This window comes from Leopardus geoffroyi, chromosome D1 (assembly GCF_018350155.1).
Source record: "Leopardus geoffroyi isolate Oge1 chromosome D1, O.geoffroyi_Oge1_pat1.0, whole genome shotgun sequence".
NCBI lineage: Eukaryota > Metazoa > Chordata > Mammalia > Carnivora > Felidae > Leopardus > Leopardus geoffroyi.
Genome location: NC_059329.1, coordinates 101,442,609 through 101,461,998, shown reverse-complemented (window position 1 = coordinate 101,461,998; position 19,390 = coordinate 101,442,609). Strand labels below are relative to the sequence as shown.

General features: G+C 36.2%; 1 protein-coding gene across 1 annotated transcript; it reads right to left on the bottom strand.

Moving 5' to 3' along the window:
- Positions 1-7,540: 7,540 nt before the first annotated feature.
- On the bottom strand, positions 7,541-8,473 carry LOC123600519 (olfactory receptor 8I2). Its single transcript, XM_045482555.1, has one exon. The coding sequence runs from the start codon at positions 8,471-8,473 to the stop codon at positions 7,541-7,543; it is 933 nt and encodes a 310-aa protein (XP_045338511.1).
- Positions 8,474-19,390: the final 10,917 nt, after the last annotated feature.

The window sequence follows — 19,390 nt, the reverse complement described above, 5'->3', positions numbered from 1 at the left end:
TTGTCTTTTTCCTTAGAAGTCACACAATGAAGAGTCTGATGGTGTGATTTTCTTTTGTGATGCTCTAAATTTTTGACTGGGATGATGAAGAAGTTATTTCTATTTTTTCTTGTGTTCAAATACATCAATTTATATCAAAGTTTTACCATTTTATTTCTCCTATTTTATAAGGCTTACGGGCAAGGAAAAATAATTTTTCCTCTACCTTTCTAGATTCTTGGCTGAGACACCCGCTCCTCTCATAATAAAAGACATATTAACAAAAGAAAAACAAACAGAAGTGTAATAACTTGCATATTTATTGTATACATGGGAGATTGTAACCAGAAAGAGTTAGGGGGCCCCAGAAAAAGAGAGAGCTTTCTTAGCATAAGAAAAATCATTTTAGGTCCTGGCCATCTTGTGTCCGATGCCTGACCAGCACATCTTGCCCCAAACATATTTTTGAGTTATTTTTGCAGGATTTAAGTGTCTTTGAGCCCTCAAACACTGGACCAGTTAGAGCCAGGGAATTGATGATACTGACTCTTGCCCACCCACTCAACTTTGGTCAACTATGACAGACTCTATCACCTTAAGGTGACTTTTGCCCCAATTCTATGCTGAATCCCCCATTGTGTCAGCCCCTTCAGGAATATGCATGCACCCTTAGCTTAAAACTTCCCCAATTTTGTTGTCTGAGGAGACACTGTTTAGGGAAATATCCCCAGTGTTCTATTTTACTTGTTGCAAGTAAAATCCTTCCTTTCTACTCCTTGACATGGTTGTATCTTTTGGCTCCACACCCACCAAGAGGTGAACCTAGTTTCAGGTGACAAGATGACCAACAAAACTAACTCCTCAAGTGGCCCAAGTCACCACCTTAAACATTATCTCCTGTTAAACACAAAAGATGGAAGCCAGTTGTAGGAAGTTACTAGGAAAATCACAGAAAAAAAAGGGCATGCTCGTTATTCAGATTTAAATTCATGCCTTCTCCATTCTTGGTAGTTTCTTAGTTTCTAGAGATTTAGTTCTCTTCTTCCTGGTACAAAGAGGGAGACATTTACATCAAAAGAGATTTTCCTTATAAATGTAAATGTCTTTTACAAAACAGTGAGTTCTATTTGGTTTTCAGAGCTTCTGTTGTGTCTACTATTTCTTAAAAATCACCAGCACAAGAAAAACGCTTACGCCAAAGAGACATATTTTGGGAGTGGCAAATTCCACTTCCCTTCAGGTTCAATTAATTTTTTGTTTGTTTTTGCTTCTGCACCCAGTAATGACTTCTTGTTTTATTCACATTTTGCTATCTGTTTAATAATACAGGAAATTAATATTTGCATTATTAATCTGAGTGTTACTTCACTTTTAACTTATATGTAGTGATATTAATTATTCCCATTGTGGCCTATTATTAGATAAGGTAAAGTTATATTTTTTTATTTCTTACTTGACTAATAATAATTCAATATTTTAAAAAGGCTGTGTTTTTAATTTGCAAGCTAAATGACACATTTTTTCTTTTTTTAATATTAATTTTATTTTATTTTTTTAATGTTTATATATTTTTGAGAGAGACAGAGACAGAATGTGAGTGGGATGGGGCAGAGAGAGAGGGAGGCACAGAATCTGAAGCAGGCTCCAGGCTCCAAGCGGTCAGCACAGAGCCTGACGCAGGGCTCAACCTCACGAGCTGTGAGATCAGGACCTGAGCCGAAGTTGGATGCTCAACTGACTGAGCCACCCAGGTAACCCTCAAATATTAATTTTAAATTGTGTTGCATGCATGCAGAAAATGTGACCTCTTTTAAGTGAAATTGTGTAAATTTATTGATATTTATGGATTAATTGCAATCAATTAGTATAAGCAGCTCATATATGCCAAGAAAGAAAGGCTTATATGTTGATATGGAAGTCTGGCTTACCAACTATAGTATTTATAGATTGTAAATTCTCAGCAGGGGAAAACAAACAAAAATACTAACATCAGTGATACAACATGCTAGGAGGTGAGAAGTGCTGTAAAAAAATAAAATGTAAAACAGCTTAAGTGATGGAGTAGGGGCACGAGGAAGCAATCGGACATAGAGTGGTCAAGGTAGACTTCAATGAAACATTGGCATTTGAGCAAAGATTTGAAGGAAGGAAGAGTTAGTCATGTAGGTACTTGGACAAAGTGTTTCAGACCATTGGAAACATCAGTTGATAGCAAATACTGTGTAGTAAGTATTCTATTGTGGGAGCAGAGGTGACCAGAGAAATAACAGTGAAGTACCTGGATGTCAACGGTGACAAAGGCGGTGAGGAAGAGCAAAGTGAAGAGAGTATGGAGACAGTTGGACTTACTATCTTCAAATAACCTTTATTCTCAGAGAAACCTTTAGTGATAAGGTCACACTGAAAGATGTGGAGACACAAAAAATATCTGGAGGAAGTGAGGGGCAGGCCAATGGAATAGTAGAAATAATGTTCTATACAATGATTTCCTTCTTCCTGAAGCCAGCGTCCATCTTGTCAGTTCAGATGGAAGGATGAACACCAGAGGTTCTATCAGCTCCAGGTATGGGGCTGGTCAAGGAACACTGAGCTCAACGGGTAAAGACGCCTGCCTATCATTCAAAGGAGCCTGTACGTAAGACAAGTACTTAACCAGAATCACCCTAGGGATATAATCATCAGACATGCCTAATGAGCTCTCCAACATAAGGAGTAAAGATATATTTTCACATCCCAAGTCTCAGAGCATGCTAGCATGACCACATGGGCCTCCAGTCAATGCATCCACCTTCCCAGGGACCACTGCCACAAATTTTACCCTTAAAAATCCTCACTTTCAAGGTATCAGCGAGTTCAAGACTTTAGAGCATTAGCTCCCTGTTCTTCTGGGTGGTGCTACACCAATAAATAGCCTCTTTCTCCAGGCAAAGCCTCGGTGTCCATTTTTATTGGCTTGCTGTGCATGAGTTGGAGAAACTCTCCTTTGGTTTGGTTACATTCCTAATGTTTTACCTCACTTAATTTTGGCAAAAATTGTGTAAAGATATACTGGAGTTTGTATTTTGGGTTTTTTTTCCTCCAAATTTTTATTTAAATTCCAGGTAGTTGACACACAATGTGCTATTGGTTTCTTGTGTAGAATTTAGTGATTCATCACTTACATACAACTCCCAATTCTCATTACAACAAGTGCCCCCCTTAATGCCCAACAACTATTTCCCCAACCCCCCACCCACCTCCCCTCCAGTAACCATCAGTTTGTTATCTATAGTTAAGAGTCTGTTTCTTGGTTTGCCTCTCTCTCTCTCTCTCTCTCTCTCTCTCTCTTTCTCCTTCTCTTTATTTTTTTATCCCTGTGTTCATTTGTTTCATTTCTTAAATTCTACATGATTGGAATCATATACTATTTGTCTTTCTCTGACTAACTTATTTCACTTAGTCTAATACCCTCTAGCTCCATCCACGTTGTTGCAAATGTTAAGATTTCATTCTTTCTTGGGGCGCCTAATTGGCTCTGTGGGTTAAGCGACCAACTTTGACTCAGGTCATGATCTCACAGTTTGTGAGTCTGAGCCCTGCATCGGGCTCTGTGCTGACAGCTTAGAGCCTGGAGCCTGCTTCAGATTCTGTGTCTCCCTGTCTCTCATCCCCACTCACACTGTCTGTCTCTCTCAAAAATAAAAACGTTAAAAAATAATAATACAAATATTTCATTCTTTCTTATGGATGAATAATCTAGTGTGTGTGTGTGTGTGTGTGTGTGTGTGTGTGTGTGTATGTGTATATACATATGTATACACCACATCTTCTTTATCCATTCCTCAGTCGATGGACATTTGGGCTCTTTCCATATTTTGACAATTGTCGATAAAGCTGCTATAAACATCAGAGAGTTTGTGTTTTGACTCACTTTTACAACTTTTGTGCTTTTAGAAGAATGTATTACACTGAATGAATGCAAAATAACTTATATTTTCTCATAACACCTATATTTTTAGTTTCCTTTCCTGAAATGATTTTTTCTTTTTTACTTGTTGCCTTTTAGCTATTTTTAGATAGTTTGATCTACCCATTCTCTGCCCCATACTTTGAAAGACAGTTATCCAGTGCAAAGTCCTAAATTATTCTACACTTTTTTCTCCCATTATCAAACAATATTCTGAGATGTATTTCTAATTTTTTTAAAAAATTATTTTAGAGAAAGAGAGAGAGAGAGCTTGAGCAAGAGAGAGGGGCATAAGGAGGGGAAGAGAGAGAATCTTAAGCAAGCTCCACATTCAGTGCAGAGCCCAACACAGGGCTCAATCTCACAATCCTGAGATCATGGCCTGTGCCAAAATCAAGAGCCAGATGCTTAACCAACTGAACCATGCAGGTGCCTCTGAAATTTATTTCTGAATAAGCCTCTGATCTTTGTGTATGAGCACAAGTGTGAGTCTAACACTACCTGATATCAATAAGTCAATTTCATTCTATATGTTTTATTTTCATTGAGTAAATTGTTTCTTCAGGAGTTCCTGCAATACTTCTTAAAACAAGTTAAGAAGAATAATCTTATGATTTTTTATCTTGATATAAAGGTATGTTAAAGGTTGTGACACAGAAGGCAAGCTCAAGGAACACAAATGGTCAACAGGAATGTTATAAGGGCACCGTAAGTTTAACAGATCGGAAAAACAAAAACACTCTGCGTTTTCATATTGAAGCCCAGTGCATCATATATTTTAAATTGAATAGTTTTTTAGCATATTTTTTTAAAATAAGAAGATATCTGGCAAATTAAATATGTCCTGATAACTTCTGGGACACGGTCCCAGATATGAGGGAGTGGATTATTTGGATTGGTCAAGGGCAAAAGTTTTGGGAGAGTCTGGCAGCAAAAAAAGGACTGAAGAAATGACAAAGGCATGCATGACCTATTATGGAAAGATTTGTGTTACAGGGTCCAAAGAGAATGTACAGAAAGAGCAGCTAGAAAGTATACCAGCAACAAATATGAAGAACATATTGAGAAACAAAGATGGACATTTGGGCATAAGTGTGGGCAAATAAAATATACTACTACTTCTTATGCTGGGCAAGAAAAGTGTGTTCTGTTTTTGCTCCTAGACCAAGAACAGCAAAAAATATTAATACAAGGGAGCAATTAAATACATAGTTTTATTAATGCTAAATAAATGTTAAATCTTGAAATTATTTACAGCAGAATATACTTGCAATGCAAGAAAATAAAAATAATACATACAATTAGATCCAGGGTAAATATAAGTCACGTGCAAAAGCCACACAATTATAAAAAAAATTGAACAGTGTACTTAGAATGCATGAATAAAAATCCTTGGTGGAAAGGGGGGGGAAGGAAATATAATCAGTTGAATAGTTTTCAAAGCTGCTGGTGAAAAACCTTCAGAGCAATCAGTCTGAGTCAGACGCTGTGCTCAGAAGGAAGAAAAAACTCACATAGGCTTAATGAAAGAGAATGAATGATGAGCTAGACAAACAGTAGCCTCAAAAGGCCCATAAATTAAAGCATAGTAAGGGGGGCACCTGTTGGGATGAGCACTGGGTGTTGTATGGAAACCGATTTGACAACAAAATTCATATTAAAAAAAATAAAAAATAAAGCATAGTATGTCTCATAAGGTGTCACTTACCATAGTTTATAACGTAAGATGTTGCTTTGAAAAATGAAGGTTGCAAGAGTCAGAGCCCAGCAATATAGATCAGAGAAGAAAATTAAAAATTGCAAAGCAAATACATATATGGGCACACACAGATCCCTTCAGCCTCCCCCAAGACTGAAAACTGGGATTCTTCATTTACTTTGCTTGTGATGTGTGACCTATGAGAACCCCCGCCAACTTACGCAAAGTATTTAAAATTATTTATACTAAGTATAATTCAGAGTGTATTTATTTACACATCCTAACTGTTGAAGGAAAAAAAAGCCCTTTGAAAAGAAGTATATCTGCTAGTCATTATGCCAGTTTTAATTTATAAATAAGCCATGTTTTTTGAAAGAATTCTAGAAATGGAATTTTCTACTAATGTTGAATATCAATATGCACGTGACCATCTGACTTCTACCAAAGAAAGACACAAACAGGAGAAAAGCAGAATCTATCCCCTCTATGCATCCATCACTGTACAGGACACAGAAAGCAAAGAAAGTATTTACTTACATGTTGTGCATATGATACATTTCCTAAATGTGGAGAGCACAGATATGAATAAGTAAACTCTGCTCTGAAAGAGCTTACATTCTTGTTGGCCAGAAAGAAATATTATTAATAACACACATGTTCTTGTAAAACAGCTTCATCAAATTTATCTTCAGTCCCTTTGAGCATATATTTTATTTTTTATTTTTTTATTTCTTTTAAGTTTATTATTTGTTTCCAGAGAGAGAGAGAGAGAGAGAGAGAAAGCACGGTGGGGGAGGGGCAGAGAGAATCTCAAGTAGGTTCTGCACTCTCAGGGCAAAGCCCAATGTGGGCCTGGGACCCAGGAACCCTGAGATCACGACTTTGAACTGAAGTCAGATGCTTAACCGACTAAGCCACCGAGACATCCCTCAATGTATATTTTAATTTTTTAGTGTTTATTTATTTTTGAGAGAGAGAGAGCATGAGTGGATAAGGGGAAGAGAGAGAGAGAGCGGGGTGGGGGGGCAGGGAGACAGAGGATCTGAGGTGGTCTCCACACTGACAGCAGTGAGCCCAATGCAGGGCTCGAACTCACGAACCTTGAGATCATGATCTGAGCTGAAGCTGGACGCTCAACGGATTGAGCAACCCAGGCATCCTTCAACGTATTTTTTAAAAGTGGTTGCCAGCAACTTTGACTACTGCTCGGTGACTTATGCACAGCAAAGGCAGTACTGAAGAACATGTTCTTTCCAGTAGTCATTTGTAACAGTGCCTGAGGGAGTCCATTGAACGGAGTCCCTTTTCAAGGAAAAACAAAACAAAAGCCCAGTTTCTCCTTTTAATACCATAGACTTCACCGAGCATGTCTGCCTGATTTGGAAAAACAAGCATCGTTGTAATGTACTTCCAAATGACTCAGGAATTGTGCTACAGCTGCTGCTTTATTTATCGACACACACAGGCATTTAAATGTTTACCAAATGTTTGAAGTTTGGGAGGCACATTATGTTTTTTTCGAAATAAAACTCTGCTGTGTTTGAGTTTAACACCATACTCCGCCACATAGACATCACTTTTCTATGCCATCAAAGCTCATGTTTAACTATGTGGCAAAATGAATTCACATGATCAAGAGATTGCCGATATTACCCAGTGTCCGTTGACATTGTATTTGCAACTCACTGTGTAGACAGTATATATAATCTATAAGCTGAAACGAACTCCTCGTGCGCTGATTCAGTACTCTGCATAAACAAATAAAATAATATTTCACCTCCCAAATTTCAAGACTCTAAGTTATGATTTAGTTTGCGTAAGCCTTTTGGGTTCATTTTCTGATTTTCCTGATTGCTGCGGTAATTAAATGCCTGAAACCACCCAGGTGAGTTTTAATTGTAACATGCACAGATTTGTCATGAAAAAAGTTTTCTATGCATGACTCTCAGGAGAGCATTTTTCACATCTCTGTTCCTCAGACTATAGATCAGTGGATTCAGCATCGGAATGATGATGGTATAGAATACGGACGCCACCTGTGCCTGGGTCAGGGATGATGTGTTATCAGGCTGCAAATACGTGAAAATCAGGGACCCATAGAAGATAGTGACGCCCATGAGGTGGGAAGCACAGGTGGAAAAGGCCTTCTGTCTGCCTGCTGCAGACTGGATCTTGAGGATGGCCGAGATGATGGCAATGTAAGTGACTGTGATGATGAGCAGAGAGCTAAGAAGGGTGGTCCCAGCTAAGACAAAGATCACCATTTCTGTGCTGAACGCATCCGCACAAGACAGGGCCAAAAGAGCTGTGGTATCACAGAAGAAATGATGGATGCTGGAATCACAGAATGCCAAGCTGCTTATCACACAGACGGATATCAGAGAATTCGTGAAGCCTATTGCATATGGCATGACTCCCAGCCCGTTGCACACTTTCCGGGACATAACCACTGAGTACAATAAGGGATTGCAGATTGCTACATAGCGGTCATAGGCCATTGATCCCAAAAGAAAACACTCACTACACACGAAACCCACAAAAAAGTACATTTGAACAAAGCAGGCAACAAAAGAGATGGTTTTCTGTTTGGATTGGAAATTTACCAGCGCCTTGGGTGTTACAGTGGAAGAATAAAATATGTCAATAAATGCTAAGTTGCTAAGAAAAAAGTACATAGGTGTGTGAAGATGAGAGTCAATTCTGATTAACATGATCAGCCCAAGGTTCCCCAGAACAGTGAACAGATAAATAAAGAGGAACATTAAGAAAAGACTGACTTGTAGTTCCGGGTGATTTGCAAATCCAGAGAGGATGAAGAGAGTGATTTCAGTGAAATTGTTCCCAGTCATTTTTATCAACTCAGGCCTTTTACCTTACCTGCTGAAAAGCAGAAACAAAAGTCAGAACAGAATTCAAGCTTAAAGACTTAGTACCCAGAGTTGACCTAGACTCCAATAGTGAAAGGGTCAAAGATGGCAGAATGATTTTGGAAGAGATTCTTCCTGGAATATACTACCATCTACTCCAGTCTACCGTTGGGCCCCAAATCATACATTTTGCAACTTACCTACTGGAATCAATTATATGATGCTCTTAGAGAATATAAAGGCTATTTAGGAAAGAAAGTTCTATAATTTGTGAATTCAGTGATACCTTTGTGTGGCAGTTTTAATTTGTCAACACCTAACAGATACTTTAAAGGGTCATTTTAGGAGCTTAACAAGATCTTATATGAGCACATCTAATAGTTTCTTGTAGTCAATAAAGCTTTGCTAAATTTTTTAAAGAAAACATATATATATATATATATATATATATATATATACATATACACACAGTTATATAGATATATATATACACACATATATTCATGTATATATATATGTATATGAAAAATCCTGCTTACTTTACACGTTAATGATAAAATTCTTTACACCTTTTTTGTCACATACCCTTTCTATTGGTGAGTAAAGAAAGACCAAACATGAGAGTTAATCTATAATATAGCCAAATTGTTTTGTGCATGCGCTCAGCAAACATGTTTGCTCCTAAATAAAGCACATGGTTATCTGTGACATCAGACAACAGACAATTCATTGCCAAAAACAGTAGTTTCCAAGTCAAAAATAGAAAGGCTAAAAATAGTAAAATAAATGTGATTTACAACCAAGTATTAAAACACAAGGTGATCTTACTAGAAATTAGAGAAGTTATTTGCCTAATTGAGGTGACATAAATATGATGGTTAATGCAAGTTTGTTTCAGATGTTTAACACTCCATCCGAGTGATCCAAAGGGACTTGATGTTGTATTAAGGAGACTTGATCATTCAGTGTCTCCCACCCTCTCGAGGGTGCCTATTCATCACCAATCCATTTAACAAGCATTTAATCAATGAAGGCATTTTTTCTTGCCTTTCATTAGAGGCACTTTAGTTTTCTTCTTGTTTATTTATTTATTTTGAGAGAGAGAAATCGAGAAAGCAGGATAGAGGGGCAGAGGGAGAAAGAATCTCAAACATGCTCTGCACTGCCATTGCTGAGCCCGACGCAGGGCTCAACCCCACAAACTGAGATCATGACCTGAGATGAAATCAAGTCAGAAGCTCAACTGCCAGAGTCACCCAGGCACCCCTGGAGGCACTTTTCTTAAGGTTTACTGAAAGATGCAGTCATGTAAAAAGAGGAAGAGAAAGGTTTTCAGTGTGAAAAACACGTGCACACATTTTCAGAAAGAAGGTAAGATTAGACTTAACCTGAGATTTAGTCATCCAAATGAAGCCTCTTTCGGTCATCTTCCTGTGATTTTGAGGTTTATTATCAGATGACAGGAAGAGAAGACATCATTCAATATTCACCAAATTCACCATTAGTTTTTGACATATATTTCCCTTATTTGCAGTTCTGGATCTCATGAATTGTTAATGCGACAGCTTTCATCTGTTGCTGTGGTTTAGCACAGAGCTCTATTTCCTATATAATGGAACTCTATTAATATTATGAAGTTGATGAAAAAAATTGCTGGTGTTGAGGAGAGTTCTGGGTAATGTGTCTATCATCTTTCATTGATAGAATGGAAATGACACCCAAGTTGACTACAATAACTATTTATTTTCATGTGCCTTGTTGAGAATTAATATCTACTGCTTTAGCTCAAAGCTAGATTCACATTCAGGATTCGTGTTCTTCATGTATTTCTAATGCAGTCCCAGGACAAAGAATTGTCTTCGGAAATGTAGTGTGCTAACACTCTTCTTATAGCAACATCTCTTCCCAAATCTCAAACTCATACCATAAAGGAATTGATCAATTAGCATCTTTGATCTCTTGAGATTTGCATTTTAATTGTACCCAAAGGCTTATTCTTAATTTGCCTGGGATACATTTCCAATGGAAATGTTCAGAAATACATACCCCTTCCTTTTGTGTATTTCACTTTAAATGGCAATGGATATACTGAAAAATATAATTGATATAGTTTTGAAAGTCATTTTTTATATTATTAGCATATATATAATACATACATAATATATAATATATACATAATACATGTTTATAGAATATAAATCATATATAATAATATATACATACAGAATATAGGAAAAATATATTCTATTCATATATTTTCTATATAAAATCTATTTTATTATAAAATATGTTCTAATCATATATTTTATCTATTCATATAAAATATATTGAGGGGTACCTGGGTGGCTCAGTTCGTTAAGCTGCTGACTTCAGCTCAGGTTATGATCTCATGGTTTGTGAGTTTGAGCCCCACCTTGGGCTCTATGCTGATAGCTCAGAACCTGGAGCCTGCTTTGGATTCTGTCTCCCTCTCTCTCTCTGTCCCTCCCCACTCACATTCTGTCTCTCTTTCTCAAAAAAAAAATAAACATTAAAAAATTGTTTAAAAATATATTGAAAAAATATTTTATCTATAATAATATATTCATATAGAATATATAGTATGGTATCATGATATATGATGTTATATGATTATATGATATATAATATATAATTCATATGATGCGATAAAATATAATATATAATCATATGTTATATATCATGTCATATAATAGTGCAATATATATGTATATGTAATACAACTATAATATAACGTATATATAATAAATACGTAAATATATGAAGATTTTCTAAAACACTGACCACCATGAAAATATATGAGATACATGATGTTAGAGAATATCAGATCACTGTTGCCTCCGCCTGGGCTTCTCAGACAACCCTCCCAGCAAGGAAAAGTGAGCTTTTCCTATCTACTGATTAAATGGTGTTATTATACATTGAAATTACATTACCGTGATGTCAACAAATCATCTATGTATGTTTTTTAAGGTGTATTCAGTTTTTCAGAGACAGAGACAGAGCACAAGCAGGGGAGGGGAGATAGAGAGGGTGACACGGAATCCAAAGCAGGCTCTAGTCTCTGAGCTGTCAGCACAGAGCCCCTCGCAGGGCTGGAACTCATGGACTGCAAGATCATGACCAGAGCTGAAGTCAGCGCCTAACGGACTGAACCACCCAGGCACCACTATGTATTTATTTTTAATGCAGGTACTCTGATTTTTTGCTGACTGTGCTCAATGATGCACACATGGAATCACTAAGAATGAAAATGCCATCTAGGAAAATAGACAAGAAACCTGAAGTAAAAACTCAAACTCTACTCCCAGTTTCAGGAATGGCTGATAGGAACTCAATTCACATCATTATTCCATTTGTTGTTTGTGTACTGTTTTAAAGCCATTTCCTAGGCCACACCCCTAAAACATTTCTGGGTTAGTAGGATCAGACCCACAAAGGTAAATTTTTCAAAATGCATCAGGTCCGTTGATGATTGACAAACATCAGGTTTGAAGGACCTCACAGACTCGTCTAAATTAGTTTTCTACTGGAATTGTCATCTCTTTTTGATTTATCTCTAAAAAGGGGTTAGAGGGCAGGGCACCTCGGTGGCTGTCGGTTGAGCATCTGATTCTTGATTTCGGCTCAGGTCATGAGCTCATGGTGACTGGGTTGCAGACACCACTTGGGATTCTCTTTCCTCCTCTCTCTGCCCCTCCTCTTCTCATGGTCTATCTCTCTCTCTCAAAAAATAAATGAATAAACTTAAAAAAATACACTAAAAAATGAAGGGAGTTAGTATTACAATGATAAACAAGATAGATTCTGCATTGGAAAGGGGATAAATGCCTCTCTAATCCTGCTTTTCACACTAGAGATTTTTAAGAAGGAATAAAATCTACTATATATGTGCCATATCACTTACAGATCATCAGTAGACTCAGATATTTAGACAAAAGGAACAGAACAACATTTTTTATTTGCCCTATTATGTATCTTGAAAAAAATAAAACGTTGAAAGTCTTGGATCGTATACCTGAAATCTCAAATTTCTATCCATTCTCTTATTTTTTCGACACCCATCTATTAAGAAGCTATTAAATGACAGATACAGACAGGACTTGTTTTCTTGCACTTTACCACGTGTCACCAATATTGCATTTGTTTTTTTTTTTTGTTTTGGGTTTTTTTTTTTGGTGGGGGGGGGTTGCCTGCAGATTGAAGGTTTGTGGAGACTCATTGTCAGCAAGACTGGAGGTGTCGTTTTTCAAATATCTTTTACTCACTTTGTGTCTGTCACATTTTGGTAATTTTTGCAATATTTCAAACTTTTCCTCATTATTATGTTTGAATGGCCGTAATCTCATAATAAAGCTTTAATGCATGAGTAATTGCTTCTTATAAAATGAGCAAAGAAAATGTTTTCTTGAGATGGGATCTACTCCTAGTGAAAAAGCCATCAAGATTGTTGAAACGAAAAAAGACCTAAACTATCACATACGCTTAGTGGATAAAGCGGCAGGAGGCTTTGGGAGAAATGACTCCAATTTTAAGGAAGTTCTACCATAGGTAAAATGATATTAAAAAGAATCACACGCTACGCAGAAATTGTTTGTTAAAGGAAGAATCAATTGATGTAGCAAACTTCATTGTTGTCTCATTTTAAGAAATTGCCTCAGCCATCCAACCTTCAGCAACCATCACCCTGGTCAGTCAGCAGCCATCAATACTGAGAAAATACCCTCCAAAAAAATTATGACTCACTGAAAGCTCAGATGATGGTTAACATTTTTAGCAGTGAAGCACGTTTTACTCTTAATAGACTACAGCATAATGCAAACATAACTTTCATAGGCACTGGGAAACCAAAAAATTCATTTGACCCACTTCATTGCAGTGGTCTGGAACTGAATGCACAAGGTCTCTGAGATGTGAATGAAAAGTTTATTCATTTATTTTTTTTGAGAGAGAGAGATAGACCATGAGAAGAGGAGGGGCAGAGAGAGGAGGAAAGAGAATCCCAAGTGGACTCTGGGATGTCCGCTTTGTGTATGATTGCAAAGATAAGAATGATACTGCTGTTGCTTTTCCATTACTTAGAGTTAACTGCCTCTTTTGAGATTCAAAATTTGGCTCATCTCTTTGGTAGTCTGATCTTTGGTGAGCCTAGAGGTGTAAGTATACTGGTTGCCTGTACATAACTGGCATAAGGGCTCTGGGTCACTATGGTGCAATCTAGAACATCATGCTGCCATTACTGTTACATCTGTCTCGTCTCCTGAGATCTGTGACTATCCCATTTTCTTTCCTTTTCTTTCACTACTGTGATATTTGTCAAGATTACTCATCAAATATTTTGTACAATGTCCCTGCATGTAAGTTTACGTGATATTTTTCTCATGATGAAATTGAGGTAATTGATTACGGGGAAAAGTGCCAGAGAGGTGATATGCATGCCTTTTCATCTCCTCCAAGGATACATGATGTCACTGAGTGATATTACCAGTGATTTAAACTCGATCATTTACTTAACATAGTGTCTGCCTGCCTTTTTCACTATAAATTTAGGATTTTTCTTTGTAGTTTATGTATACTTGGGGAAGATAATTTAGGGTATGCAAATATTCCATTTATTCTTTTCGGCACCCATCAATATGTTGCCTCTACCTATTATTACTGTGGTGTTTTTGTGGCAAATTTCCATGTTCCCATTCTTTCAACTATTTTATTTCATTTTTTTATTTTTATTTTTTTATGTTATGTTATTTTATTATTTTACTTTATTTTATTTATTTTGGTGAAAAAATTTAGATTTAGATTTAGCCTGCTGGACTCAATTTAGATAAACCCAATTTTGTTGTCAACATCCAAAGTATCATACTTGGGAGCCAGTGGAACACACGCTTTCTTCTTTCCATCCAGCCTAATCAGGGTGTTGACCTTGGCCATGTCAATGTGGTAAAACTTCTTCAAAGCCTGTTGGACCTGGTGCTTGTTGGCCTTGGCATCCACATTGAGCACAGGTGTGTTGTCTTCTATTTTCTTCACGGCTGACTCCATCTATAGTCAGGGGAAACTTAATGATGGCCTAGTGGTCAAGCTTGTTTCTCCTGGGGGTGCTTTTTAGAGGATATCTGGGCTGCCTTCAGTGCCTTGGATCCTGGAAAGGTACGTGACCTGCAGATCTTCTTTTTTGTGTGACTGTGGACACCTTTCAGTACCACTTTCTTGGCCTTCAAAGCCTTTGCTTTGGCTGTGGCTTTTTGAGGGAGATGAGCTTCCTTCTTCAGCTTCAGCCATCTGCATGAAAGGGCCTTCAAATATACATATATATATATATATATATATATATATATATATATATTTAATTTTTCTTAATGTTTATTTATTTCTGAGAGAGAGGCAGAATGCAAGCAGGGGAGGGCAGAGAGAGAGAGAGAGAGAGAGGGAGACACAGAATCCAAAGCAGGTTCCAGGCTCTAAGCTGTCAGCACAGAGCCCGACTCAGGGCTCGAACCCAGGAACCATGAAATCATGACCTCAGACGAAGTTGGCTCTCAACACACTGAGCCACCCAGGTGCCCGGATATTTTAACTGAAATGATTCTGTAAGGAAGAGTTGTTCTTTCTTCTTTATGTATTTATTTGGTTAGATAGTTATACGAATATGTACTCGGAATTATTTTCCTTCGGGTTATCCAACACCCCCTTCATCTATTTTATTGCTCAAGTAGCTCTGCTAATGGAACCATTACTGAATTAGTTTCTGTGCACTTCGCTCTTTGGTCTTTGGTCATGCTCTTGTCTTTTTGTTTTGTTTTGTTTTGTGTTTGTTTTTTCACCTCTTAAATCTGGCAGCACAGTATATTCCAGGCTCATCTTCTATTTTCCCAGACTCAGCTCTAGAAACAACTACTTCTCCAAGGACCCTTGCCATCTTTTATGGGAGGATGGTATTTGGAAACCTGAATCTGGACCACAGATTCTATTTTAGTGTGTGCACCCATGTTTTTCCCTTGAGAATATGTCACACATATTTTCAATGCTTTTAATTGTCCAAGTCTTTGTAATTATAACTTTTCAAAAGAAGACGGTGCTGTAGTTGAAAACGTTTAGATTTGGGAGTCATAATTCTGAGTTTGTGTCTTGAAATACCATTTGCTGCCTTTATGACCATGTGAAAATTTTGTAATGTCTTTAATCCTCAGCATCCATCATCTGCAAAGTGACAATAGTACAATGGTAGTACCTTCCTCATGGTTTTTGAAAATAAAACTAAATATCATATATATATATATATACATATATATATATATATATATATAGTGCAAGATGTTATGTTATAATACATATGTTATAATATTGAAGATAGACTAGGTATTCAATTGACATTTGTTTCATGTCTTTAATATAAATGAAATTTGCAATAATCTATTATATCTATACACCCATGTCTATTAAGCTGTTTCTTTCACCATTGGACATTTACATTCATCATGATATCTCTTTTCAAAAAAAAATAATAAATCAGAACGCACATTAATTTGTTTCCTTCAGTTAAATAACCTGAAGCATTACTACTTCCTGTGACCTATCACTGGGAGGCGTTCTAGAGTGGTCTGGAAAATTTTAATTTCCATGAGCTTTGTCCTGATCATCAGTGTCATAATAACCTTGCCTCCATTAATCATTTACATCTCCTCAAGCTCCATATATAATAAAGCTCAATAGCTTGATAGATCAGAAGTTATTTTATTAGGTATTTATTTAATTACTATGCATCAAGAAAACTTCCTTATATTTTTGCTTACTATTTATATGCACACCACTTTATATGTTTTTGAGAACCTGACTCCTATAAATAGCTAATTTTTTTTTAAAAAAAGTATACTAGATGGAAAAACTTCTAATTTAAAACTTATCTTTATTTACTCCTTAATATCAAACATGCCATTATCACACAGGTAAAAAAGAAAAACACTCTGAAATAATCAACACCCTGATTTATTAAACAAGTCAGTATTGTGTACCTACTATGTGGTAATCACTATCCCAGAAATCCTGAAACTATCCCAAAAGTCCTTGAATAAGATGCAGTTTTTTCCTCACAGGATTAAACAGTTCAGAAGAGGAATCAGAAGTGAAAACAAAAGTTCACAATCCACTGTTACAATACAGTGCGCAATGATAGAACAATGGAGGAAATAATCTAATTTTCTCGAGGATATTATCAAGAAAATCTTGGGAAAGATGAGAATTCTTGCTCTTGGCCCTTGAGAATGATTAGAGAAGTATAAACAGTTCAGGGAATTTGGACTTCCTACTAAGATAAGAGAACATATGTCACATTAAGGAAAGAATTATGACCAACGTGTGTTTCTGAGATAAGAATAGAAACACACTGAAGGTAAAGTGGCAATGGAAGAAGTCAGAAGGCTATTTCAATAGTTAGGATTCGAGAACACAGGGCCTGAACTGAGACAGCAGTGCTGATGATTAATGAGGAAGAGAAAACTTGTTTTAAGGGTATTTGGGAACCAGAGTCCACAATACTTAATCCAATATGAGAGAACAGAACTGAAATTCAGACAGTCACTAATTACACAATGAGTAATGAGCCCAAATGCATTTATAGTATATAGTTGCATTTTCTTCTCTTCAGTACTTGGCTTTTTCACCAAAACAGATTACAATGGCCGATTCAATTAGAAATTTCTATAATTCTGAAAGAACATGGTACCAAAGAAAAGACCATTTCCGGCTCTTTGAAATTCATAAGTTATAAACTATTTAATATCCATCAGCAGAATTCCTCATTGTTCAAAATGACACTTGGAGGCCAATACACATACCATTAATCTGGTACTTAAAATGCTCCCTACAAATTCTCACCAAATTGTTGTCCTCTTTGACTTGAATCTTCTAGGCAATCTTTACTCTCTTGCATCTCGTCTGATCTCAGGATATCATATATTGCAAAGCTTCATTATGTTGAGTTGAAATGTATTTCCACACAGCTTCTAAGAAGTCAGGGTAGCATTAAAGATACATTTCTTTGATTTTCAAATGCATTTAGTTCAAATGTTTTTTTTTTTAATTCTTATAATTGTATTCCTTCAAACCCTGTAAGACAAACCTAATCTCTTCTTTTTATGACATTTCTCCAATAATGAATAATGAGGCAATTACAAAGGGTGTCTTCTTTTAATTTTTAATTCATCAGGATGATATGCTTTCCCCTACAAAAGCACTTAAACAAATTGGAACATTGAAATATGTGATAGTCACACCTACATATATTAATTTAGGATTGTTTGACCACTGTGGATTAAAGTAGAACTTGAAACCTTAATACCTTAATTTTACCATATAGTGTATCTATCTCTGTATAGGCAGGGAAACAGATTTGTAGACATATTTAGATATATTATATATAGATATAGATATAGATATAGATATAGATATAGATATAGATACAGATATAGATTAGATATAGTTACATATTATTATCAGCACTGCACTGCTAACAGAGGCTTTTTTTTTTAATTTAGTTTTTTTTTTCAATATATGAAGTTTATTGTCAAATTGGTTTCCATACAACACCCAGTGCTCATCCAAAAAGGTGCCCTCCTCAATACCCATCACCCACCCTCCCCTTCCTCCCACCCCCCATCAACCCTCAGTTTGTTCTCAGTTTTTAAGAGTCTCTTATGCTTTGGCTCTCTCCCACTCTAACCTCTTTTTTTTTTTTTCCTTCCCCTCCCTCATGGGTTTCTGTTAAGTTTCTCAGGATCCACCTAAGAGTGAAACCATATGGTATCTGTCTTTCTCTGTATGGCTTATTTCACTTGGCATAACACTCTCCAGTTCCATCCACGTTGCTACAAAGGGCCATATTTCGTTCTTTCTCATTGCCACGTAGTACTCCATTGTGTATATAAACCACAGTTTCTTTATCCATTCATCAGTTGATGGACATTTAGGCTCTTTTCCATAATTTGGCTATTAACGGAGGCTTTTAATAGCAACAAAATCAAACACATATCTTCAGACTGGTTATACGTCTACAGAAATAAACTATATTCAATCACATGCCATAAAAGTATACTAAATTACTGGCTTAATTTTAAAAAGCATAAATATATTGCCAGAAACAAGATCATCGCAAAGTGCAGAAGTAGATGAGGCAAACTTCAGGGTGAACTTTGCTTAAGGTGGTTTACTGATTGTTCGAGGAACTATCTTTGTAGATAACTAAGGTCTCACTGGATCTGAGAAGTTAATTTTTGTTGTTCTTTTATATATCAGCCTTAAACTATCAGGAAAACTCACTCTACCAATTTATAACTTTTGTAAGAAATATTTAAATACATCTGGGTTCTTTGTGGTTTCAATGGTATTCTTAAACAGTCCCTCTCTCTGCAACTTTATAATATTTCAGAATGCCAATTTCCTTTATCCTATCCCTTCCATTTTATTTAATATGTTCCGGTTTGTTGACTTTGGTTCAATGACCATATTTTCAAGTCCCTTTTTTTAGTAAAAAGAACAGAGGAAACTTAATGTCCTCATATTGCTTCTCATGAAATCAATCGATAATTTGGGGAAAGAAAAGCATGATTACTCATTGTATCTTCATTAATTTTCAGATTATTGGTTTTGACTTCCTATTTATGAAATTTTATTATGCAGAGCATTTATTATTTATTTCTATAAGGCTATAATAACTCAAATTTTAAATAAATATAATTGTATTGATGAAGGAATTAGGTTGCATACAAGTCTCTTGGAAAGTAATTTAGGATAGTATCAAAATAAATTTTTTTCTATGAATTTTCCAAAGTAATTTATTGAAATGAATCCAATTACAAAAATAAAGATTTATACACAAACTTTTTC